Genomic DNA, 27,738 nt, shown 5'->3' on the forward strand with positions numbered 1-27,738 from the left:
GGTATTGATGTACCATGATGATGGAGAGGGTAGAGAGGTCAGGGTATTGATGTACCATGATGATGGAGAGGGTAGAGAGGTCAGTGTAACAGGGTATTGATGTACCATGATGATGGAGAGGGTAGAGAGGTCAGAGAGTAACAGGGTATTGATGTACCATGATGATGGAGAGGGTAGAGAGGTCAGAGAGTAACAGGGTATTGATGTACCATGATGATGGAGAAGGTAGAGAGGTCAGGGTATTTATGTACCATGATGATGGAGAGGGCAGAGAGGTCAGAGAGTAACAGGGTATTGATGTACCATGATGATGGAGAGGGTAGAGAGGTCAGTGTAACAGGGTATTGATGTACCATGATGATGGAGAGGGTAGACAGGTCAGGGTATTGATGTACCATGATGATGGAGAGGGTAGAGAGGTCAGTGTAACAGGGTATTGTTGTACCATGATGATGGAGAGGGTAGAGAGGTCAGGGTATTGATGTACCATGATGATGGAGAGGGTCGAGAGGTCAGGGTATTGATGTACCATGATGATGGAGAGGGTAGAGAGGTCAGTGTAACAGGGTATTGATGTACCATGATGATGGAGAGGGTAGAGAGGTCAGAGAGTAACAGGGTATTGATGTACCATGATGATGGAGAGGGTAGAGAGGTCAGAGAGTAACAGGGTATTGATGTACCATGATGATGGAGAGGGTAGAGAGGTCAGGGTATTGATGTATCATGATGATGGAGAAGGTAGAGAGGTCAGAGTAACAGGGTATTGATGTACCATGATGATGGAGAGGGTAGAGAGGTCAGAGTAACAGGGTATTGATGTACCATGATGATAGAGAGGGTAGAGAGGTCAGGGTATTGATGGACCATGATGATGGAGAGGGTAGAGAGGTCAGAGTAACAGGGTATTGATGTACCATGATGATGGAGAGGGTAGAGAGGTCAGAGTAACAGGGTATTGATGTACCATGATGATGGAGAGGGTAGAGAGGTCAGGGTATTGATGGACCATGATGATGGAGAGGGTAGAGAGGTCAGAGAGTAACAGGGTATTGATGTACCATGATGATGGAGAGGGTAGAGAGGTCAGGGTATTGATGTACCATGATGATGGAGAGGGTAGAGAGGTCAGAGTAACAGGGTATTGATGTACCATGATGATGGAGAGGGCAGAGAGGTCAGAGAGTAACAGGGTATTGATGTACCATGATGATGGAGAGGGTAGAGAGGTCAGGGTATTGATGTACCATGATGATGGAGAGGGTAGAGAGGTCAGAGTAACAGGGTATTGATGTACCATGATGATGGAGAGGGCAGAGAGGTCAGGGTATTGATGTACCATGATGATGGAGAGGGTAGAGAGGTCAGAGTAACAGGGTATTGATGTACCATGATGATGGAGAGGGCAGAGGTCAACTGGGGCGGCAGGTAGCCTAGTGGTTAAAGAATTGGACTAGTAACCGAGAGGTTGCAAGTTCGAATCCCCGAGCTGACAAGGTACTAATCTGTCGTTCTGCCCCTGAACAGGCAGTTACCCACTGTTCCCAGGCCGTCATTGAAAATAAGAATTTGTTCTTAACTGACTTGCCTAGTTAAATAAAGGTAAAAATAAAAATGTTTAAAAAATGATAGAGAGGGTAGAGGTCAGAGTGTAACAGGGTATTGATGTATCGTGAGGGTAGAGGTCAGAGTGTGTCAGTGAGATGAGAGAGAGAGAAAGTGGTTGAGCCTACTGTTACACTGTCACCCGTCCTCAGACTGGTCCAGAGTGTCTCCTCAAACCTGGAGAGATCAACCCGGTGGGCCCCTCCTAGCAAAGCCTGGGGACAAAGACAAAGACACTGATGAGGACAGGGCAAGAAACACACACACACACACACACACACACACACACACACACACACACACTAAATGACACTCAAGAAAAGTCTATAAACAAAAAGAGACATGAACTGCAACTCACATACCAAAATACACTCTCTCACACACACACATACCAAAATACACTCTCTCACACACACACATACCAAAATACACTGTCTCACACACACACATACCAAAATACACTCTCTCACACACACACATACCAAAATACACTGTCTCACACACACACATACCAAAATACACTCTCTCACACACACACATACCAAAATACACTGTCTCACACACACACATACCAAAATACACTCTCTCACACACACACATACCAAAATACACTGTCTCACACACACACATACCAAAATACACTCTCTCACACACAAACATACCAAAATACACTGTCTCACACACACACATACCAAAATACACTCTCTCACACACACACATACCAAAATACACTGTCTCACACACAAACATACCTGCTAGCCCTGCAAGTACAGTAGTATAAGATAAATGCATTAATAACTGATAATAAACTGCACACTATCCATCTCAGGAGTCACTCTCCCAAACATACCCACCACCATAGAGTCACTCTCCCAAACATACCCAGCACTATAGAGTCACTCTCCCAAACATACCCAGCACTATAGAGTCACTCTCCCAAACATACCCAGCACTATAGAGTCACTCTCCCAAACATACCCACCACCCAGCACCATAGTCACTCTCCCAAACATACCCACCACCATAGAGTCACTCTCCCAAACATAACCACCACCCAGCACCATAGTCACTCTCCCAAACATACCCACCACCCAGCACCATAGAGTCACTCTCCCAAACATACCCACCACCCAGCACCATAGAGTCACTCTCCCAAACATAACCACCACCCAGCACCATAGTCACTCTCCCAAACATACCCACCACCCACCACCATAGAGTCACTCTCCCAAACATAACCACCACCCAGCACCATAGTCACTCTCCCAAACATAACCACCGCCCAGCACCATAGTCACTCTCCCAAACATAACCACCACCCAGCACCATAGTCACTCTCCCAAACATACCCACCACCCAGCACCATAGTCACTCTCCCAAACATACCCACCACCCAGCACCATAGTCACTCTCCCAAACATACCCACCACCCAGCACCATAGTCACTCTCCCAAACATAACCACCGCCCAGCACCATAGTCACTCTCCCAAACATAACCACCGCCCAGCACCATAGTCACTCTCCCAAACATAACCACGGCCCAGCACCATAGTCACTCTCCCAAACATAACCACCACCCAGCACCATAGAGTCACTCTCCCAAACATAACCACCACCCAGCACCATAGAGTCACTCTCCCAAACATAACCACCACCCAGCACCATAGTCACTCTCCCAAACATAACCACGGCCCAGCACCATAGTCACTCTCCCAAACATACCCACCACCCAGCACCATAGTCACTCTCCCAAACATACCCACCACCCAGCACCATAGAGCCACTCTCCCAAACATAACCACCACCCAGCACCATAGAGTCACTCTCCCAAACATAACCACCACCCAGCACCATAGTCACTCTCCCAAACATAACCACGGCCCAGCACCATAGTCACTCTCCCAAACATAACCACCACCCAGCACCATAGTCACTCTCCCAAACATAACCACCACCCAGCACCATAGTCACTCTCCCAAACATAACCACCACCCAGCACCATAGTCACTCTCCCAAACATAACCACCACCCAGCACCGTAGTCACTCTCCCAAACATAACCACCACCCAGCACCATAGTCACTCTCCCAAACATAACCACCACCCAGCACCATAGTCACTCTCCCAAACATAACCACCACCCAGCACCATAGTCACTCTCCCAAACATAACCACCACCCAGCACCATAGTCACTCTCCCAAACATAACCACCACCCAGCACCATAGTCACTCTCCCAAACATAACCACGGCCCAGCACCATAGACACTCTCCCAAACATACCCACCACTATAGAGTCACTCTCCCAAACATACCCACCACTATAGAGTCACTCTCCCAAACATACACACCGCCCAGCACCATAGTCACTCTCCCAAACATAACCACCACCCAGCACCATAGAGCCACTCTCCCAAACATAACCACCACCCAGCACCATAGAGTCACTCTCCCAAACATAACCACCACCCAGCACCATAGAGCCACTCTCCCAAACATAACCACCACCCAGCACCATAGAGTCACTCTCCCAAACATACCCACCACCCAGCACCATAGAGTCACTCTCCCAAACATACCCACCACCCAGCACCATAGAGTCACTCTCCCAAACATACCCACCACTATAGAGTCACTCTCCCACCACCATATCTGCTTATTTATTCCAGTCACTCTCTCATTAAATCAGCCTTATTACAGCCACACTGCTGAAGTGTACTGCTTGGGTGATTCTACAGAAGTGGTATAAATGACTGTCATACCACCAAAAAACAACATAAAAAAACTGTCAAGTCTCCAAACTTGGGACATTTATTTACATCATGATATGTTGTAATTCAATCCAAGACAAGAACAAACATATTGTTAAATTAATATAGTACAAAGTCACTGTTTATTCACTTATTACTAACTGAGAGGTGACTGTCCCAAACCCGGACTCCTAAACATTAGTGTACGTTTGAAAACAAAAGCAATTAATGATCAAACAATGTTTAACTATTATTTCAGCGAAACATCTTGAGTTGTTCAATTATTACATAGTTCTACACTGAGTACACCAAACATTAGGAACACCTTCCGCATATTGAGTTGGATTTAACAAGTGACATCAATGAGAGATCATAGCTTTCACCTGGATTCACCTGGTCAGTCTATGTCATGGAAAGAACAGGTGTTCTTAATGTTTTGTACACTCAGTGGATTCTTTCATTAAAATCCAACATAAATCAAAAAATGGTCCAAACCGAAACGGTCACAACTGAAACCATAGAGATATATATAGAGAGGTCTCATCTTTGTATCAGTGCCATTATGGAGCCTGTGACAGCACGGGCAGCTCCATTGGGACTATCTCCAGTTTAAAATTGCAAGTGCCATGCGTTACCAACTGAGTGACAGAGGGCCACCATGTGGGTAGTGGACAAGTGCACACTTCAGGAAAAAGTGTAGAGTACTGAGATGCATAGCCAGCAGGGGGATCCAACCCTCCAAGAGCCCAAACAATGACATCTATCTGGCCAAAAGCATAGATGTCTATAATGATCTATACTGTACTATGATCAGCTTTAATAATGATAATCATTGGCTGATCACTCCCAAGCCATAGGAATCCCCGCCCTCCTAAAATGGTAGAAGCCATCAATGTAAAACTAATGATTTCCATGTAGTCCTGTAAATATCTCTATAATTTACACTTAACACCAAAACGCCTGTTATTTTTCCAAAATAAAGATAGATAAAGTGATAAACTCAGCAAAAAAAAAACTCTCTTTCAAAGATAATTCGTAAAAATCCAAATAACTTCACAGATCTTCATTGTAAAGGGTTTAAACACTGTTTCCCCATGCTTGTTCAATGAACCATAAACAATTAATGAACATGCGCCTGTGGAACGGTCGTTAAGACACTAACAGTTTACAGACGGTAGGCAATTAAGGTCACAGTTATGACAATTTAGGACACTAAAGAGGCCTTTCTACTGACTCTGAAAAGCACCAAAAGAAAGATACCCAGGGTCCCTGCTCATCTGTGTGAACGTGCCTTAGGCATGCTGCAAGGAGGAATGAGTACTGCAGATGTGGCCAGGGCAATAAATGTCCGTACTGTGAGACGCCTAAGACAGCGCTACAGGGAGATAGGACAGACAGCTGATCGTCCTCGCAGTGGCAGACCACATGTAACAACACCTGCACAGGATCGGTACATCCGAACATCACACCTGCGGGACAGGATGCAATAACAACCATCTATGTTCCACCAGGAACACACAATCCCTCCATCAGTCCTCAGACTGTCCGCAATAGGCTGAGAGAGGCTAGGCTGAAAGAGGCTGAACTGAGGGCTTGTAGGCCTTGTAGAATAAAAATGAAGACATCAAAACTATGAAATAACACATATGAAATCATGTAGTGCCAAAAAAGTGTTAAACAAATCAAAATATATTTTATATTTGAGATTCTTCAAAATTGTCACTCTGTCTTGACAGCTTTGCACATGCTTGGGATTCTCTCAACCAGCTTCATGAGGTAGGTCACCTTGAATGCATTTCAATTAACAGGTGTGCCTTGTTAAAAGTACATTGGTGTAATTTCTTTCCTTAATGCGTTTGAACCAATTGGGTGTACACAGAAGATAACCCTAAAAGACCAAGTCCATAATATGGCAAGAACAGCTCAAACAAGCAAAGAGAAACAACAGTCCATCATTACTTATAAGACATCACAAACTTTCAAGAACTTTGAACGATTCTTCATGTGCAGTCGCAAAAACCATCAAGCGCTATGATGAAACGGGCTCCCATGAGGACCGCCACAGGAAAGGAAGACCCAGAGTCACCTCTACTGCAGAGGATAAGTTCATTAGTTACCTGGCTGTCATGAGGACTGCCACAGGAAAGGAAGACCCAGAGTCACCTCTACTGCAGAGGATAAGTTCATTAGAGTTACCTGGCTGTCATGAGGACCGCCACAGGAAAGGAAGACCCAGAGTCACCTCTACTGCAGAGGATAAGTTCATTAGAGTTACCTGGCTGTCATGAGGACCGCCACAGGAAAGGAAGACCCAGAGTCACCTCTACTGCAGAGGATAAGTTCATTAGAGTTACCTGGCTGTCATGAGGACTGCCACAGGAAAGGAAGACCCAGAGTCACCTCTACTGCAGAGGATAAGTTCATTAGAGTTACCTGGCTGTCATGAGGACCGCCACAGGAAAGGAAGACCCAGAGTCACCTCTACTGCAGAGGATAAGTTCATTAGAGTTACGTACATCAGAAATTGTGGCCCAAAATAAATGAGGTGAATAGTTATGCACGCTCAAGTTGTCTTATTTCTTGTTTGTTTCACCTGTACACACCTGTGAATAGCCATCAGTCACTGCCTGTGAACACCAACATGGCGCTGCTGTGCAGAGAGAGGGAGGGAGGGAGGGAGGGAGGGGAAGAGGGAGGGAGGGAGGGAGGGAGGGGAAGAGGGAGGGAAAGAGGGAGGGAAAGAGGGAGGGAAAGAGGGAGGGAAAGAGGGAAAGACGAAGGGAGGGAAGGAGAGAGGGAGGGAGGGAGGGAGGGAGGGAGGGAGGGAGGGAGGGAGGGAGGGAGGGAAAGAGGGAGGGAAAGAGGGAGGGAAAGAGGGAGGGAAAGAGGGAGGGAAAGAGGGAAAGACGAAGGGAGGGAAGGAGGGAGGGAGGGAGGGAGGGAGGGAGGGAGGGAGGGAGGGAGGGAGGGAGGGAGGGAGGGAAAATGGGAGGGAAAGAGGGAGGGAAAGAGGGAGGGAAAGAGGGAAAGACGAAGGGAGGGAAGGGAGGGAAAGAGGGAGGGAGGGAGGGAAAGAGGGAGGGAAAGAGGGAGGGAAAGAGGGAGGGAAAGAGGGAAAGACGAAGGGAGGGAAGGAGGGAAGGAGGGAGGGAGGGAGGGAGGGAGGGAGGGAGGGAGGGAGGGAGGGAGGGAGGGAGGGAGGGAGGGAGGGAGGGAGGGAGGGAGGGAGGGAGGGAGGGAGGGAGGGAGGGAGACGGAGGTGGTGGGTCTCCCAGTTTAAGTCGTAAATGACACACTATTTTGACCAGAGGCTTAAGAACACTATGTAGGGCATAGTGTGCCACTTGGGAAGTAGACCCGTGTGTTTATTCATGTGAAATGGAGTCCCCGCTGGAAGCCATTTTGGCAGTGGTGCAGCGCAGCAGGCGTTGACCTTTAGATACTATGCACAATTAAGCTAAGCTAATAAACAGCGCTGCCGTGCTCGGACTGGACCGAGACAAAACAGTGGCGCTATCTATATGTGCGGCAACGCGGTCGACCTCACGAAGGACAGTGACTGACACCCAAGATGCTTTGTTCTGCAGATGGGTTAGGGGTTAGGGTTAGGGGTTAGGGTTAGGGGTTAGGGGTTAGGGTTAGGGGTTAGGGTTAGGGGTTAGGGGTTAGGGTTAGGGGTTAGGGGTTAGGGGTTAGGGTTAGGGGTTAGGGGTTAGGGTTAGGGGTTAGGGGTTAGGGGTTAGGGTTAGGGTTAGGGGTTAGGGTTAGGGGTTAGGGGTTAGGGGTTAGGGTTAGGGTTAGGGGTTAGGGTTAGGGGTTAGGGGTTAGGGGTTAGGGGTTAGGGTTAGGGGTTAGGGGTTAGGGTTAGGGTTAGGGTTAGGGTTAGCAGATGTAGTCTTTAACGGGGCCACTGGGAAAATAGCCTCAGTGATTACTGGGAAATTAGTGGTGAATGTAAACGCTTGGTATAAGGCCCAAGTTTCACTTTTAAAGACCCCCCTTTTACATTTATTGGGCCGATATTTACTTTTAAAGACTACTTTTACATTTATTGGCCAGATATTTAGTCTTGCTTAAACAAATAAAACAATAGATGAAACAACCAAATGTATCCTAACACCCCAACTGTAGATTATCTTTTTTTTCGTATGCATTGTAGGGAGCATTGTATGATAGACGTTGAAATCCCAGAATTGGCGATAGCCAGGTTGTTACTTATTGTACTAGTCTTCAGATAAGACCTACCACCAATAAAGAGGAAACCATGAATGTATGTGGTAATTTGGTATTTAAGACCGATGGAGGCTAGATCAATAATATAGTGGGGTAAAGCCACCTTGTCATAGTTTGAGTGTGTATCTCTTGTGTTGACGTGAAACGGTTTGCATGGATTCCATTGTATATCTAATGACGGCCATGTTGCGGCCTTGGCTCGCCGTTCTGGACCACACCAAATGGATATCGGGGGGAACTTATTTCAGCTCTCAAACCCAATTCCCTGGGTGTAAAATCGTATTTCATGATCATTTAGAAATGTATGAAATTAGTAGTGGAATAAAACACGCATAGATATGTGGATTATTCCAAATTGTTCCCTTTGCTCTGGATCACATTTGAAACCAGGTCGAAATGAAAAAAAAAGGTGTACGTTTCCAACTGGGGCGGCAGGTAGACTAGTGGTTAGAGTGGAGGGGCGGCAGGTAGACTAGTGGTTAGAGTGGAGGGGCTGCAGGTAGACTAGTGGTTAGAGTGGAGGGATGGCAGGTAGACTAGTGGTTAGAGTGGAGGGGGGGCAGGTAGACTAGTGGTTAGAGTGGAGGGGGGGCAGGTAGCCTAGTGGTTAGAGTGGAGGGGCGGCAGGTAGACTAGTGGTTAGAGTGGAGGGGGGGCAGGTAGACTAGTGGTTAGAGTGGAGGGGCGGTAGGTAGTCTAGTGGTTAGAGCGTTGGACTAGTAACCGGAAGGTTGCAAGTTCAAATCCCCCGAGCTGACAAGGTACAAATCTGTCGTTCTGCCCCTGAACAGGCAGTTAAACCCACTGTTCCTAGACCAGTTAACCCACTGTTCCTAGACCAGTGGGTTAACTGTTCCTAGACCAGTTAACCCACTGTTCCTAGACCAGTTAACCCACTGTTCCTAGACCAGTTAACCCACTGTTCCTAGACCAGTTAACCCACTGTTCCTAGACCAGTTAACCCACTGCTCCTAGACCAGTTAACCCACTGCTCCTAGACCAGTTAACCCACTGCTCCTAGACCAGTTAACCCACTGTTCCTAGACCAGTTAACCCACTGTTCCTAGACCAGTTAACCCACTGTTCCTAGACCAGTTAACCCACTGTTCCTAGGCCAGTTAACCCACTGTTCCTAGACCAGTTAACCCACTGTTCCTAGACCAGTTAACCCCACTGTTCCTAGACCAGTTAACCCACTGTTCCTAGACCAGTTAACCCACTGTTCCTAGACCAGTTAACCCACTGTTCCTAGACCAGTTAACCCACTGTTCCTAGACCAGTTAACCCACTGTTCCTAGACCAGTTAACCCACTGTTCCTAGGCCGTCATTGAAAATAAGCATTTCTTCTTAACTGACTTGCCTGGTTAAATAAAGGTAAAAAAAATAAAAAATAAAATAAAAGGAGAATGTGATGAAATAATAACGGATTTGAAGTGTTTATGTCAAACCCCATGAAATATGGCATTAATGAAAACAACAACAATATATATATATAGGTTTATAGGAGAAACCATTAACATGGAGATGCTTCTAAAACACATCCTCGTCAAACAGGTATTTCAGTCAGATGTTGTTACTGGTGTTTTGTATTGGCCCAAGAAATCTACACTAGATGTAGTCAAATAAACGGGGGCTAAGCAAGCAGGAGGAGATATATTACCTTAGAGCTATATGGCAAAATGAATCCACACACCCACATACAATTGCAGACAAAACTATTCCCAGCTGTGTTTATCTACAATATTGGAACGCATATACCTGGGTTGGGAGAATCACCTTTCCTGGTTATGCTTGTCAAAATATCACCTTCCACAGATAAAGTATGAGAAAGAATACGCAGTCAAATATGTATATAGCATTACCATAAACCCAAACGCACACTAGTGGGAATATTAAAACAAACACACACCCGTGTTATTAATCTACCACAGGTACAGTATGAGTGTCAGAGGTCCTCCTTATCCCACAGCTTACCTCTCATACCGGAATCAGAGAGAATACCCTGCCAATGTCCCATCTCCAGTATTCAGAGTGAATACCCTCTCAATGTCCCATCTACAGTATTCAGAGAGAATACCCTGCCAATGTCCCATCTCCAGTATTCAGAGAGAATACCCTGCCAATGTTCCATCGGCAGTATTCGGAGAGAATACCCTCTCAATGTCCCATCTACAGTATTAAGAGAGAATACCCTGCCAATGTCCCATCTACAGTATTCGGAGAGAATACCCTGCCAATGTCCCATCTACAGTATTTAGAGATAATACCCTCTCAAGGTCCCATCTCCAGTATTCAGAGAACACCCTGCCAATGTCCCATCTCCAGTATTCAGAGAGAATACCCTGCAAATGTCCCATCTACAGTATTCAGAGAGAATACCGTGCCAATGTCCCATCTACAGTATTCAGAGAGAATACCCTGCCAATGTCCCATCTACAGTATTCAGAGAGAATACCGTGCCAATGTCCCATCTACAGTATTCAGAGAGAATACCCTGCCAATGTCCCATCTACAGTATTCAGAGAGAATACCCTCTCAAGGTCCCATCTCCAGTATTCAGAGAACACCCTGCCAATGTCCCATCTCCAGGATTCAGAGAGAATACTCTGCCAATGTCCCATCTACAGTATTCAGAGAGAATACCGTCCCAATGTCCCATCTCCAGTATTCAGAGAGAATACCGTGCCAACGTCCCATCTACAGTATTCAGAGAGAATACCCTGCCAATGTCCCATCTCCAGTATTCAGAGAGAATACCCTGCCAATGTCCCATCTACAGTATTCAGAGAGAATACCCTGCCAATGTCCCATCTCCAGTATTCAGAGAGAATACCCTCTCAATGTCCCATCTCCAGTATTCAGAGAGAATACCCTGCCAATGTCCCATCTACAGTATTCAGAGAGAATACCCTGCCAATGTCCCATCTCCAGTATTCAGAGAGAATACCCTCTCAATGTCCCATCTCCAGTATTCAGAGAGAATACCGTGCCAATGTCCCATCTACAGTATTCAGAGAGAATACCCTGCCAATGTCCCATCTCCAGTATTCAGAGAGAATACCCTCTCAATGTCCCATCTCCAGTATTCAGAGAGAATACCCTGCCAATGTCCCATCTACAGTATTCAGAGAGAATACCCTGCCAATGTACCATCTACAGTATTCAGAGAGAATACCCTGCCAATGTCCCATCTCCAGTATTCAGAAAGAATACCCTGCCAATGTCCCATCTCCAGTATTCAGAGAGAATACCCTCTCAATGTACCATCTCCAGTATTCAGAGAGAATACCCTGCCAATGTCCCATCTCCAGTATTCAGAGAGAATACCGTCCCAATGTCCCATCTCAAACAATGCTGTTCAAACGGTGAAGCAGTCACAAGTGATCTCTTCACAAGCGCTCGATGGGGGGTGGGGGGGATTTCCCGGTTCCCCGGCTGCCATTCTGATCATCTTACATGATACGGTATGGCACAAGCCTAAGGGCCGTATTTGAAGATCCCTATTGACGTCACACTTGTGATTACATTCGATTCCATGGGACAGGAATACAGGGGTGTATTTATTAGTGTAAAACCGTAGCAAAATCTTTCGCAGTGGAAAATGTTTTGCAACATAAAACCAGTTTCTATTTGACAAACTCAGGTAGGTTCCCTCCCAGTTTCATCACATTTGTTTTCATTTAGTTCCTATTGAATACACCCCAGGGTTCCCCATGTTCACAACAGACGGCCACTTCGAATGGTTCCCCATGTTCAGAACAGATGCCCACTTCGAATGGTTCCCCATGTTCAGAACAGACGGCCACTTTTAATTATTACATTAATAGACTCAATATTACAGACAGGTGTGACATCAGATAAGGATGCATGAATTAACCCTGATAATAAACAGTGCGTCTTCTCTTAAGGTACCCCCCCCAAAAAAAAGCCTGGATCAATGCACGGTTCGCATTGGTTTATATTTGCTAGGTACCAAGGCTCGGGACACATTTCATAAAGGCCAAAGGGTCGTCTTATCGTGGCGGTAAATGCCAATGTAATTATTAGTGTGTGGAAACGGTGGGAAAGGAAACACGTCCTGCGGCAGTACACTATATTTAATTAATAAATGTCACCTTGTAGAGGAGAGATGGGAAAGCAAGTGAGAATGCAGAGGGGACTCTTGGACTCCAGCTGGGAGAAGGAACCAGGAGAACACAAGGTCAGGGGGGGAGAATGAACCAGCAGAACACAAGGCCAGGGGGGGGAGAAGGAACCAGGAGAGAAGACAAGGCCAGGGGGGAGAAGGAACCAGGAGAGAAGACAAGGCCAGGGGGGAGAAGGAACCAGGAGAGAAGACAAGGCCAGGGGGGGAGAAGGAACCAGGAGAACACAAGGCAAGGGGGGGAGAAGGAACCAGGAGAGAAGACAAGGCCAGGGGGGAAAAGTAACCAGGAGAGTAGACGAGGTCAAGGGCGGAGAAGGAACCAGGAGAACACAAGGCCAGGGGGGAGAAGGAACCAGGAGAGAAGACAAGGCCAGGAGAGAAGACAAGGCCAGCAGAGTAGACAAGGCCAGTGGGAGAGAAGTAACCAGGAGAGTAGACAAGGCCAGGGGGGGAGAAGGAACCAGGAGAACACAAGGTCAAGGGCGGAGAAGGAACCAGGAGAACACAAGGCCAGGGGGGAGAAGGAACCAGGAGAACACAAGGCCAGGGGGGAGAAGGAACCAGGAGAGAAGACAAGGCCAGGGGGGAGAAGGAACCAGGAGAGTAGACAAGGTCGAGGGGGAAGAAGGAACCAGGAGAGAAGAAAAGGTCAAGGGGGGAGAAGGAACCAGGAGAGAAGACAAGGCCAGGAGAGAAGACAAGGCCAGGGGGAGAAGGAACCAGGAGAACACAAGGCCAGGGGGGAGAAGGAACCAGGAGAGAAGACAAGGCCAGGAGAGAAGACAATGCCAAGGGGGAGATGGAACCAGGAGAACACAAGACCAGGGGGTAGAAGGAACCAGGAGAGAAGACAAGGCCAGGGGGGAGAAGTAACCAGGAGATAAGAAAAGGTCAAGGGGGGAGAAGGAACCAGGAGAGAAGACAAGGCCAGGAGAGAAGACAAGGCCAGGGGGAGAAGGAACCAGGAGAACACAAGGCCAGGGGGGAGAAGGAACCAGGAGAGAAGAAAAGGTCAAGGGGGGAGAAGGAACCAGGAGAGAAGACAAGGCCAGGAGAGAAGACAAGGCCAGGGGGAGAAGGAACCAGGAGAACACAAGGCCAGGGGGGAGAAGGAACCAGGAGATAAGACAAGGCCAGGGGGAGAAGGAACCAGGATAGAAGACAAGGCCAGGAGAGAAGACAAGGCCAGGGGGGGAGAAGGGGCCAGGAGAACACAAGGCCAGGGGGGAGAAGGAACCAGGAGAGAAGACAAGGCCAGGAGAGAAGACAATGCCAAGGGGGAGATGGAACCAGGAGAACACAAGACCAGGGGGTAGAAGGAACCAGGAGAGAAGACAAGGCCAGGGGGGAGAAGTAACCAGGAGATAAGACAAGGCCAGGGGGAGAAGGAACCAGGATAGAAGACAAGGCCAGGAGAGAAGACAAGGCCAGGGGGGGGAGAAGGGGCCAGGAGAAAAGACAAGGTCAAGGGGGGAGAAGGAACCAGGAGAGAAGACAAGGCCAGAGGGGAGAAGGAACCAGGAGAGAAGACCAGGTCAAGGGGGGAGAAGGAACCAGGAGAGAAGACAAGGTCAAGGGGGGAGAAGGAACCAGGAGAGAAGACAAGGCCAGGAGAAAAGACAAGGCCAGGGGGGAGAAGGAACCAGGAGAACACAAGGCCAGGGGGGAGAAGGAACCAGGAGAGAAGACCAGGTCAAGGGGGGAGAAGGAACCAGGAGAGAAGACAAGGCCAGGAGAGTAGACAATGCCAGGGGGGAGAAGGAACCAGGAGAGTAGACAAGGTCAAGGGAGGAGAAGGAACCAGGAGAACACAAGGCCAGGGGGGGAGAAGGAACCAGGAGAGAAGACAAGGCCAGGGGGGAGAAGGAACCAGGAGAACACAAGGCCAGGGGGGAGAAGGAACCAGGAGAACACAAGGCCAGGGGGGAGAAGGAACCAGGAGAGAAGACAAGTCCAGGGGGGGGAGAAGGAACCAGGAGAGAAGACAAGGCCAGGGGGGATGAGGAACCAGGAGAGAAGACAAGGCCAGGGGGGAGAAGGAACCAGGAGAATAGACAAGGTCAAGGGAGGAGAAGGAACCAGGAGAGAAGACAAGGCCAGGAGAGAAGGCAAGGCCAGGGGGGATGAGGAACCAGGAGAGAAGACAAGGCCAGGGGGGAGAAGGAACCAGGAGAATAGACAAGGCCAGGGGGGAGAAGGAACCAGGAGAGAAGACAAGGCCAGGGGGGAGAAGGAATCAGGAGAGAAGACAAGGCCAGGTTGGAGAAGGAACCAGGAGAGAAGACAAGGCCAGGAGAGAAGACAAGGCCAGGGGGGAGAAGGAACCAGGAGAGAAGACAAGGCCAGGAGAGAAGACAAGGCCAGGGGGGAGAAGGAACCAGGAGAGAAGACAAGGCCGGGGGGGGGAAGGAACCAGGAGAGAAGACAAGGCCAGGAGAGAAGACAAGGCCAGGGGGGAGAAGGAACCAGGAGAGAAGACAAGGCCGGGGGGGGGGAAGGAACCAGGAGAGGAGACAAGGCCAGGAGAGAAGACAAGGCCAGGGGGGAGAAGGAACCAGGAGAGAAGACAAGGCCGGGGGGGGGGGAGGAACCAGGAGAGAAGACAAGGCCGGGGAGGGGGGAAGGAACCAGGAGAGAAGACAAGTCCAGGGGGGGAGAAGGAACCAGGAGAGAAGACAAGGCCAGGGGGGAGAAGGAACCAGGAGAGAAGACAAGGCCAGGGGGGAGAAGGAACCAGGAGAGTAGACAAGGTCAGGGGGGGAGAAGGAACCAGGAGAGAAGACAAGGCCAGGGGGGAGAAGGAACCAGGAGAGGTACCAATTATTGCCTTAAAACCACCAGAGAACAGAGAACCCAATCATACAAGCATGAGAACATACGATTGGATTCTCCCCATAACACTGATCATGATACATGTATGAGACAGGGAGGGAGACGGGGAGGGAGACAGGGAGGGAGACAGGGAGGGAGGGAGGGAGACAAGGAGGGAGGGAGATGGGGAGGGAGAGAGACGGGGAGGGAGACAAGGAGGGAGACAGGGCGAGGGAGACAGGGAGGGAGGGAGACGGGGAGACAGGGAGGGAGACAGGGAGAACGGGAGGGAGACAGACAGGGAGGGAGACAGGGAGACAGGGAGGGAGACAGGGAGGGAGACAGGGAGGGAGGGAGGGAGGGAGGGAGGGAGGGAGGGAGGGAGGGAGGGAGGGAGGGAGGGAGAAAGGGAGGGAGAAAGGGAGGGAGACAGGGAGATGGGGAGAGAGGGAGGGTGGGAGACAGGGAGGGAGGGAGGGAGACAGGGAGGGAGGGAGGGAGACAGGGAGGGAGGGAGGGAGACGGGGAGGGAGACAGGGAGAAAGGGGGGAGGGAGATGGGGAGGGAGGGAGACAGGAAGGGAGGGAGACAGGGAGGGAGGGAGACAGGGAGGGAGGGAGGGAGACAGGGAGGGAGACAGGGAGGGAGGGAGACAGGGAGGGAGACAGGGAGGGAGACAGGGAGGGAGGGAGGGAGGGAGGGAGGGAGGGAGGGAGGGAGGGAGGGAGGGAGGGAGGGAGGGAGGGAGGGAGGGAGGGAGGGAGGGAGGGAGGGAGGGAGGGAGGGAGAAAGGGAGGGAGGGAGAAAGGGAGGGGAGAAAGGGAGGGAGACAGGGAGACGGGGAGAGAGGGAGACTGGGAGGGAGGGAGGGAGGGAGACAGGGAGGGAGGGAGGGAGGGAGGGAGGGAGGGAGGGAGACGGGGAGGGAGACAGGGAGAAAGGAGGGAGGGAGATGGGGAGGGAGAAAGGGGGGAGGGAGATGGGGAGGGAGGGAGACAGGAAGGGAGGGAGACAGGGAGGGAGACAGGGAGGGAGACAGGGAGGGAGACAGGGAGGGAGCCAGGGAGGGAGGGAGGGAGGGGGTATGTTTTCCTGACTCAAAGGGCACACAGTGAGAAATGACATGATCCCAAAATTGACATTATGACCTCACGTAAACAGGTTGCAACCCTTTGACCTTTGTTTGTAAATAGAAACCCATCTCAACAGAGGCTGGGAGCAGTATGACACATGGCATGGGGACAGATTGCAGGGTGGAGGGAATTTAATTAAAAACATTTTTTTTTGTACCTTTATTTAACTAGGCTAGTCAGTAAAGAACAAATTATTTTTTCAATTACGGCTTAGGAACAGTGGGTTAACTGTCTTGTTCAGGGGCAGAACGACAGAATTTTACCTTGTCAGCTCGGGGATTCGATCTTGCAACAATTCGGTTACTATTCCAACGCTAACGACTAGGCTACCTGCCGCCCAAAATGATTGCAGGGTGGAGGGGAAATGATTGCAGGGCTGGGGGGAAATTATTGCAGGGTGGGGGAAAATGATTGCAGGGTGGAGGGGGAAAATGATTGCAGGGTGGAGGGAAATGATTGCAGGGTGAGGGGAAATGATTGCAGGGTGGAGGGGGAAATGATTGCAGGGCTGGGGGGAAATGATTGCAGGGCGGAGGGGGAAATGATTGCAGGGTGGAGGGGGAAATGATTGCAGGGTGGAGGGGGAAATGATTGCAGGGTGGAGGGGGAAATGATTGCAGGGTGGAGGGGGAAATGATTGCAGGGTGGAGGGGGAAATGATTGCAGGGTGGAGGGGGAAATGATTGCAGGGTGGAGGGGAAATGATTGCAGGGCTGGGGGGAAATTATTGCAGGGTGGAGGGGGAAATGATTGCAGGGCTGGGGGAAAATGATTGCAGGGTGGAGGGGGAAATGATTGCAGGGTGAGGGGAAATTATTGCAGGGCTGGGGGGAAATTATTGCAGGGTGGAGGGGGAAATGATTGCAGGGCTGGGGGAAAATGATTGCAGGGTGGAGGGGGAAATGATTGCAGGGTGGTGGGGGAAATGATTGCAGGGTGGTGGGGGAAATGATTGCAGGGTGGGGAAATGCTGACATCTCCCTTATGATGATTAATTTCAAGAGTACCAATCAAAAGTTTTGACACACCTACTCATTCCAGGGTTTTTCTTTATTTTTACTATTTTCTACATTGTAGAATAATAGTGAAGACATCAAAACTATGAAATAACACATTAAATCGTGTAGTAACCAACAAAGTGTTAAACAAATCAAAATATATTTTATATTTTTGAAGTAGCCATCCTTCGCCTTGATGACAGCTTTGCACACTCTTGGCATTATCTCAACCAGCTTCATGAGGTAGTCACCTGGAATGCATTTCAATTAACAGGTGTGCCTTCTTAAAAGTACATTTGTGGAATTTATTTTCTTCTTAGTGCTTTTGAGCCAATAAGTTGTGTTGTGACAAGGTAGGGGTGGTTTACAGAAGACAGCCCTATTTGGTAAAAGACCAAGTCCATTTTATGGCAAGTACAGCTCAAATAAGCAAATAGATATGACAGTCCATCATTACTTTTAAGACATGAAGGTCAGTCAATCCGGAAAATTTCAAGAACTTTTAAGTTTCTTCAAGTGCAGTCGCAAAAACCATCAAGCGCTATGATGAAATTGGCTCTCATGAGGACCGCCACAGGAAAGGAAGACCCAGAGTTACCTCTGCTGCAGAAGATAAGTTCATTAGAGTTACCGGCCTCAGAAATTGCAGCCCAAATAAATGCTTCAGAGTTCAAGAAAATACACATCTCAGCATCAACTGTTCAGAGGAGACTGCATGAATCAGGCCTTCATGGACAAATTGCTGCAAAGAAACCACTACTAAAGGACACCAATAATAAGAAGAGACTTGCTTTGGCCAAGAAACACGAGCAATAGACATTAGACCAGTGAAAATCTGTCCCTTGGTCTGATGACTCAACATTTGAGGAGGTATAATGGTGTGGGTGTGCCTTGTGACACTGTCTGTGATTTATTTGGAATACAAGGTACACTTAACCGGCATGGCTACCACAGCATTCTGCAGCGATACGCCATCCCATCTGGTTTGCGCTTGGTGGGACTATCATTTGTTTTTCAACAGGACAATGACCCAAAACACACCTTCAGGCTGTGTAAGGGCTATTTGACCAAGAAGGAGAGTGATGGAGTGCTGCATCAGATGACCTGGCCTCCACAATCACCTGACCTCAACCCAAATGAGATGGTTTGGGATGAGTTGGACCGCAGAGTGAAGGAAAAGCAGCAAACAAGTGCTCAGCATATGTGGGAACTCCTTCAAGACTGTTGGAAAAGCATTCCTCATGAAGCTGGTTGTGAGAATGCCAAGAGAGTGCAAAACTGTCATCAAGGTGGCTACTTTGAAGAATCTCAAATATAAAATGTATTTTGATTTGTTAAACCCTTTTTTGGGTTACTACATGATTCCATATGTGTTATTTCATAGTGTTGATGTCTTCACTATTACTCTACAATGTAGAAAATAGTACAAATAAATAAAAACCATTGAATGAGTAGGTGTCCCCAAACTTTATATCAAACTGTGTCCAATGTCCAACACAACCAGTACAGGTCCAACGCAATTCAACTGGGCATCCCTGCACAGCCCTCCTAACCACAAACAATGAGAGGGCCTTTACTGAACCACACATACTGAAATGAAATGAACTTAAAGGAAAATGTAGATCTCCCTTCCTTCTGACATCAATGCTGTCCCCAAAAATATGGCTCTTGTTTTGCAATGGCGAGGGGTCAGCCCGTTCTGTCTCTTTGCTTAGCTCGCTGTCAGGAAGTCTGCACGCAACATGGCGGCTTGTCACAGAGGAAGCAATCTCCCGTGACACCCCATCCTCACCCCCACCCCTTTTCCTTCCCTTCCCCGGCGTGCATGCTTCAGACAGGGCTAAACCTGGGGGCCCCCTTGGCCCCTGTGCCATTTCTGTCATTGAATCACTGGCTGACTCTTACCTGGGAAAACCTATCATTGTTTCCCTACGTGTCAGATGAAGGCGAGAGAAAACTGGAGGAAAAAGCTGGAAGAAATAAAGAGGAAATAGATCCAAGGTCCCAGACAGCGAACAAAAGACAAGCTCTAAATGTTCCTTACATAACGGTTCTTTTCTGCTGTGTGAGTCTTCTGAGGACGACACTCCTCGGGCAAGACGGAATACGCAATTGTTGCCGAAAAACAATGGCCTTGGGATTTCTGAGGCGTCTCACTGTGATGTAGCGCAACCAGATGCTTTCTCGCCAATCAACGAAACAGCTACACCTCCACCATCCTCAACTTTCTTCCTCTGAGGAGCCTCCTCCTCTCCACCAATCCTGAACCTTCCTCCACTGACCACCACCAATCCTGAACCTTCCTCCACTGACCACCACCAATCCTGAATCTTCCTCCACTGATCACCACCAATCCTGAACCTTCCTCCACTGACCACCACCAATCCTGAACCTTCCTCCACTGACCACCACCAATCCTGAACCTTCCTCCACTGACCACCACCAATCCTGAACCTTCCTCCACTGACCACCACCAATCCTGAACCTTCCTCCACTGACCACCACCAAACCTGAACCTTCCTCCACTGACCACCACCAAACCTGAACCTTCCTCCACTGACCACCACCAAACCTGAACCTTCCTCCACTGACCACCACCAAACCTGAACCTTCCTCCACTGACCACCACCAATCCTGAACCTTCCTCCACTGACCACCACCAATCCTGAACCTTCCTCCACTGACCACCACCAATCCTGAACCTTCCTCCACTGACCACCACCAATCCTGAACCTTCCTCCACTGACCACCACCAATCCTGAACCTTCCTCCACTGATCACCACCAATCCTGAACCTTCCTCCACTGAGGAGCCTCCACTGACCTGTTTTTCTTTCACTTACCTCACTAATAGAGGACTGAAAAGGTACTGAAGTACCGGTGTACCAAGCCTTACTCACTAATAGAGAGTGGGGGCGGTTTGTGGAATTACAAACATACAAACAAAAGTCATGAACGTGAACCCCGGTGCTGTTATGGAACATAGTGACAGAATAACACTGTGATCTCCCCCATAACCAATTACATTTTGAGGAGTGTGCAAACGCCTCGATTCAGGAGCTTTCCGGAAAATCTTGAGCTCGACAGAATTCTGAGGAAAAGCCATCTGCGTCTGGCTCTTATCCCTGGCTCTCCCGAGCTTGGCTGTACCTGAGCCAGCAAATGTCAGTCGGATAAAAAGCGAGCTTGACAGACAGTCAGACACAGGAGTTTTGTCATCCGCTGTGTCATCCCTCACCAGCGAGCCGAATTGGACAGCTTTCAAATGGTAGAAAAGCCAAGAGATGAGAGAGAAACATTATTTTGGCTAACATAACATTTTCGTCAAAACTCCTTCAAGCCAAAATAGCAAGGGCCTTGACAGTGGCTGTGTTCTCTTGGAGCTCATCGTCATCGTCTCATCTGCCATACAGTGGGGTCGTCATGGAGACCTCGCAAAAAAAATATATTTCCCCCACAAAGGACTTAGTGTTCGTCATCTAGCCTGTCTGTCTGCTTGACTGCCTGCCTGCCTGTCAGTCAGTCAGTCAGCCGGTCTGCCTGTCTATACACCTCTTGATGCTGTTGTGATCGAATATGATTTTAAATGTAAATACTCAGCTTCAGCTAAGAACTCAGCTTCTCCTATAAGATGAGTCTATCGACTGGAGGTGTCAAACAGACTTTACGTGGTCTTTACCCAAGACATACTTCATACAAAACAGCATCAAATAAGCACACACAAAGAGACAAAATAATGATCGTGCGTGGTAGATTTGTATTAAAACGGATTGAGGTAACAGCTTATGGAAAATACAATGTCATAATTTAATTAATAATTAATTCATTTAATTTAATATGAGCACAAATGCAGAATGTGTATTGGGGAGGAGAAGAAAAAAAAAGAGAAGAAATATGCAACAAGTTTATAAGTTTATAAGTTTATAAGTTTATAAGTTTATAAGTTTATAATAGACAAAGCATTATTAGTCGACAGAATCACATTACATCACCTGTGAATGTGTCCATCTGGCAAACAAAGGTATAGGTTGAGCAGAGGTTAGCAGCTCTTTGATGGTGCCATGGCAACCAACGACTGTGCTCCTGGATATCGTTGTAGACGGGCGTCCGAGGCTTGTGACAGGAGTACAGCGTTGAAAGTGGTTGCCGAGTGGAGAAGGGTGATAAGAATACTAATTGTTGCCCTGGGCTTGCTTTTAGGGACTGCCAATGTAGCTTGTAAGGTGATTTCTCTAGCATAATATTTTGGGAGAATCACCATATATCTCTGTGTTATTGCATTAATGATACAAATATATAAGAGAATTCAACTTTGCTCCGCGTTGAGAAGAACATGTCATTCCAAGGCCGTTGCTTAGTTTTAGGCCTGGTGGTGTACTTTGCATAGTAAAACCACACACATACGTTTGAGCTCCTCCGCAGGGCAGGTGGATACAGGTTAACATACAGAGCCGCTCAGAAGTTGCTATATCAGTTACGCAGAAGATTGCTATTTACACCACGATTGGCTAGAAGGGCATTGTAGAGTGCCCAGTATTTCTCTATAATGCATTGCATTACTCAATGGCTATGAAGTTCATTCTTAGCAGTTCTATGTTTGAGCTGCTTTTGATAGCAAAAGTCCAATTGAAAATACCATTTGCATTGTTGAATTCGATTTTCATAATAGCAAGACAGCAGGACTGATGGTTTGGTTCGCTGAGCTAGCAAGCCTGTTTGTTTGGTTACCAAGGCAACTACTTCAAATCAAATCAAATGTATTTGTCACATACACGTGTTTAGCAGATGTTAATTAATGCGAGTGTGGCGAAACGCTTGTGCTTCTAGTTCCGACAACGCAGTAATAACCATCTAGTATCTATCTAGTAAACTTGCTAGCTAATTCAGTGGACGATGAACACATTTCTACAGGCAAACGTGTTCAACTATAGTTGTGGTATAAGCGGGATCATCAACTGAAGGCTCTATGCGTTCTCTGGAAAATAATGCAATTAGGATAGGCCTTGGTGGCACACACCTTCCACGTTCTGCATTATTCTCCACGGAACACATAAACCCATCGTTGCTTATCCCTTACATTTTAATTTTACCTTTATTTAACCAGGCAAGTCAGTTAAGAACAAATTCTTATTTACAATGACGGCCTAGGAACAGTGGGTTAACTGCCTTGTTCAGGGGCAGAACGACAGATTTTTACCTTGGTCGGCTCGGGGATTCAATCTAGCAACCTTTCGGTTACTGGCCCAACACTCTAACCACTAGGCCACATGCCGCCCCATTACATAATATGAATGTGGTTCCTGACATGAGAAACACTATCCAGTAGTTTTGAGATCTAACTGGATCGCTCCCATTACTCCCTTATCCATCCTTTCCATTCAGCGAACCCCTGGCCCTTACCCTTCTAATGTCAGCCATGTTAATGTCTTCACAGCAGAGTCCCCGGGAGTCTAGGCCATGTTAATGCCCTGTTTTCACAGCTGAGTCTAGGCCATGTTCATGCCCTGTTTTCACAGCAGAGACCCCAGGAGTCTAGGCCATGTTATTACCCTGTTTTCACAGCTGAGTCTAGGCCATGTTAATGCCCTGTTTTCACAGCAGAGTCTAGGCCATGTTAATGCCCTGTTTTCACAGCAGAGTCTAGGCCATGTTCATGCCTTGTTTTCACAGCAGAGTCTAGGCCATGTTAATGCCCTGTTCTCAAAGCTGAGTCTTGGTATGTTAATGCCCTGTTTTCACAGCAGAGTCTAGGCCATGTTCATGCCCTGTTTTCACAGCAGAGTCTAGGCCATGTTCCTGCCCTGTTTTCACAGCAGAGTCTACGCCATGTTAATGCTCTGTTTTCACAGCAGAATCTAGGCCATGTTAATGCCCTGTTTTCACAGCAGAGTCCCCGGTAGACTAGGCCATGTCAATGCCCTGTTTTCACAGCAGAGTCTAGGCCATGTTCATGCCCTGTTTTCACAGCAGAGTCTAGGCCATGTTAATGCCCTGTTTTCACAACAGAGTCTAGGCCATGTTAATGCCCTGTTCCCACAGCTGAGCCCTGGTATGTTGATGCCCTGTTTTCACAGCAGAGTCTAGGCCATGTTCATGCCCTGTTTTTACAGCTGAGCCCTGGTATGTTAATGCCCTGTTTTCACAGCAGAGTCTAGGCCATGTTCATGCCCTGTTTTCACAGCAGAGTCTAGGCCATGTTAATGCCCTGTTTTCACAGCAGAGACTAGGCCATGTTCATGCCCTGTTTTCACAGCAGAGTCTAGGCCATGTTCATGCCCTGTTTTCACAGCAGAGTCTAGGCCATGTTAATGCCCTGTTTTCACAGCAGAGTCTAGGCCATGTTCATGCCCTCTTTTCACAGCAGAGTTTAGGCCATGTTTATGCCCTGTTTTCACAGCAGAGTCTACACCATGTTAATGCCCTGTTTTCACAGCAGAATCTAGGCCATGTTAATGCCCTGTTTTCACAGCAGAGTCCCCGGGAGACTAGGCCATGTCAATGCCCTGTTTTCACAGCAGAGTCTAGGCCATGTTCATGCCCTGTTATCACAGCAGAGTCTAGGTCATGTTAATGCCCTGTTCTCACAGCTGAGTCCTGGTATATTAATGCCCTGTTTTCACAGCAGAGTCTAGGCCATGTTAATGCCCTGTTTTCATAGCAGAGTCTAGGCCATGTTAATGCCCTGTTCTCACAGCTGAGTCTTGGTATGTTAATGCCCTGTTTTCACAGCAGAGTTTAGGCCACGTTAATGTCCTGTTTTCACAGCAGAGTTTAGGCCACGTTAATGCCTGTTTTCACAGCAGAGTTTAGGCCACGTTAACGCCCTGTTTTCACAGCAGAGTTTAGGCCATGTTAATGCCCTGTTTTCACAGCAGAGTTTAGGCCATGTTAATGCCCTGTTTTCACAGCAGAGTTTAGGCCACGTTAATGCCCTGTTCTCACAGCTGAGAGTCCTGGTATGTTAATGCCCTGTTTTCACAGCAGAGTTTAGGCCATGTTAATGCCCTGTTCTCACAGCTGAGAGTCCTGGTATGTTAATGCCCTGTTTTCACAGCAGAGTCTAGGCCATGTTAATGTCCTGTTTTCACAGCAGAGTTTAGGCCACGTTAATGCCCTGTTCTCACAGCTGAGAGTCCTGGTATGCAGCGCGGTGTGAGACGAGTAATAAATGTTCAGTCAGACCACCGTGAAAATTCTGATGAGTGGATGTGTTGGTGCCCGTCGCCTCGCTGGTGGATTTGCGGGGTCTGGACGGTGGCCTCTTGATTACATAGTTACATTATGAAGGTTATTAAAACTCCTCGCTTATTTTACAAACAAGCAGCAAAGCGCCACTGTTAAAATAAAATGGAGGAGCTACAGCTGGACGGATAGCTATAAGGACGTAAGCTAAGATGGTTGTTGCTGTTATTAGTTGGGGTTTATTCTTTAAAGCTGACTGAGCATCATGCTCTGTTCAAGGCCATCATGCTCTGTTGACATAGTGGAAGTATGTGTGTGTGTGTGGGGGGGCTACTCAGAGGAGGAAGGGGAGGATCATTCTCCTCAGTGAATTTCATAAAAATTAAAATAGTGAAACATTAACAAAGTTATCCTTTTTAGATTAAAACTATACTAAGTAAATTCACGTCACCAAATAATTGTGTAAAACACACTGTTTTGCAATGAAGGTCTACAGTAGCCTCAATAGCACTCTGTAAGGTAACACCATGGTGTAATCGGAGGACAGCTAGCTTCCGTTCTCCTCTGGGTACATTGACTTCAATGCAAAACCTAGGAAGTTCATGGTTCTCGCCCCTTTCCCTAGACTTACACAGTAATTATGACAACTTTAGGAGAACGTCCTCTAACCTATCAGAGCTCTTGCAGCATGAACTGACATGTTGTCCACCCAATGGGTCGTCTTTCCTTCCAGTTCTCTGCTGCCAATGACTGGAACAAACTGCAAAAATCTCTGAAGCTGGAGACTCATATCTCCCTCACTAGCTTTAAGCCCCAGCTGCACCTGCACCTGTACATAGCCCATCTGTAAACAGCCCATCTATCTACCTACCTCATCCCCATACTGTATTTATTTATGTATCTTGCTCCTTTGCATCCCAGTATCTCTACTTGCACATTCATCTTCTGCACATCTACCATTCCAGTGTTTAATTGCTATATTGTAATTCCTTCGCCACCATGGCCTATTTATTGCCTTAACTCCCTTAACTTACCTCATTTGCACACACTGTATATAGACTTTTTGTTTTATTTTGTTCTACTGTATTATTGACTATGTTTTGTTTATTCCATGTGTAACTCTGTGTTGTTGTGTCGAATTGCTATGCTATCTTGGCCAGGTCGCAGTTGCAAATGAGAACGTGTTCTCAAATAGCCTACCTGGTTAAATAAAGGTGACATAAAATTTAAAAATGTTTTCAAATTCAAAGGATCAGAGAATGAATCTAGTACTGAAAGCATAAGCTACAGCTAGCTAGCACTGCAGTGCATCATATGTGGTGAATAGTTGACTCAAAGATAGAGAAAGAAAACAGTTTAACAGTTTTGAACAAATTAATTTATTCCAAAATGAAGGAGAAGCGAGAGAGAGAGAGCTAGCTACTTATATTTTGTAATATATAATATATGTATATATATATGTGTGTGTTTTACTTTCACGAGTTTAACCTACTCAAACACCAGAGAGAGAGAGCAAGAGAGAGCTAGCTATAGCTCACTTTCACTTACTTAGCGAGCAAATGTAGCTAGCTAGTTTAGTCTATGCAAACACCCGGCTCAAACAGAGAGGGATGCTATGTTAGCTAACTGGCTATGGCTATCCAATACTTGAACTCTTCCGTGTCAAGGTAAGCTTTTGGTTTCTATTAACTGCTAAACTGTTTGCTGACAGTACAATGTACTGCGTGATTGTAGCGGGTTTACTAACGCGTTAGTTCTAGTAGTTATGTTGACTATGACGTTAATATGGTAAAAACAACGTAGGCTTTGTGTAGCAGTTAGGAAAGTTTCACTTGGAAAGGTTTTTTCACCTGGTCACAAGACAGCTGTTGTATTGTTCACTAAGTTCACAAGCGAAGGGAAAAGGTGAGAGGAGAGTAGATGCGAGAAGGAATGATATATGCAACGATCAAAGGGATCATGCGGTTTGCATGTGGCTGCTACTTCTGTGTTTGCGTGTGATCAGGGGTGTATTCATTCCGCCGATTATGTTGAAAAACGTTTCGTAAAACGGAAGCAAGCGTAACGAAGCGGGGACAAACGTACCTGAATTTGTCCAATAGAAACTCTCGCTTGCACCTGTTAGACTAATGGCTACACCATAGATCAGCTAGAAACAGGCAAGAGTGTGCAAGGTAGTACTAAATGTGTCACTGTCTGTCACCTTGATTACTATAATTTCTCTCAACCTGTGCACCTACGTTGCAAACTTTCATTTGTAGGTTAGGTTGAGGCAACCTCATGATTGGTTATAGGGAAAATTCTAGTATCATGTAGTAGCCTAAACCTATCGCTGTCACATTGAGCTGGGTGAATGGAATATGAATGACAGTCATCCAATATGTTGTAATTGTCAATAAAAAGGAGGAGAACACAAAACTCCACCTTCCCTCTCGCCCTTTGACCTCCCACTAGCTCCATTACCTTGGCAACAATGACGGGAGGAGGAAGAAGATGAGAGGCACAAGAGAAACAGAATCCTTTCTGATACGTTCACCCCCCCCCTACCTACAAAGACCATAACACCATATATTACAGTGTTTTAAACGGGTCAATGTTATTTACTTCGACACTACAAGTCACGTATCATGCGCTTCTGGTTGTCATTTCACATTATATAACTCTAGCTGGGCATGAAAAACATGAGGCGTGTGACGAGAAGTGAGAAACGGTAGTGACAGGGGAACTCAGACTACAGACTCCCCCAGTCAGCCAGCCTGCCAGCCAGCCAGCCTGCCAGCCAGTCAGCCAGCCTGCCAGCCAGCCAGCCTATAGAACAAGGTTGTAACATTCAGACCATAAAACAGTTTATCTACTCTAACCACATACCAGCGTGAGTGT

General features: G+C 47.5%; 1 protein-coding gene across 2 annotated transcripts in view; it reads right to left on the reverse strand.

The window, feature by feature from the left end:
* Window positions 1–27,738, reverse strand: part of LOC110500776 (glucosidase 2 subunit beta) — a 274,702-nt gene that overhangs the window by 200,203 nt on the left and 46,761 nt on the right. For both annotated transcript variants that reach the window (XM_036958295.2, XM_090214914.1), the window contains exon 9: window positions 1,734–1,820. In XM_036958295.2, the coding sequence (XP_036814190.2) occupies window positions 1,734–1,820 (87 nt within the window). The remainder of the gene's footprint in view (window positions 1–1,733; window positions 1,821–27,738) is intronic.

The sequence above is a fragment of the Oncorhynchus mykiss genome, chromosome 21 (genome assembly GCF_057628025.1).
Source record: "Oncorhynchus mykiss isolate SJ-2025 chromosome 21, ASM5762802v1, whole genome shotgun sequence".
In the NCBI taxonomy this organism is placed as follows: domain Eukaryota; kingdom Metazoa; phylum Chordata; class Actinopteri; order Salmoniformes; family Salmonidae; genus Oncorhynchus; species Oncorhynchus mykiss.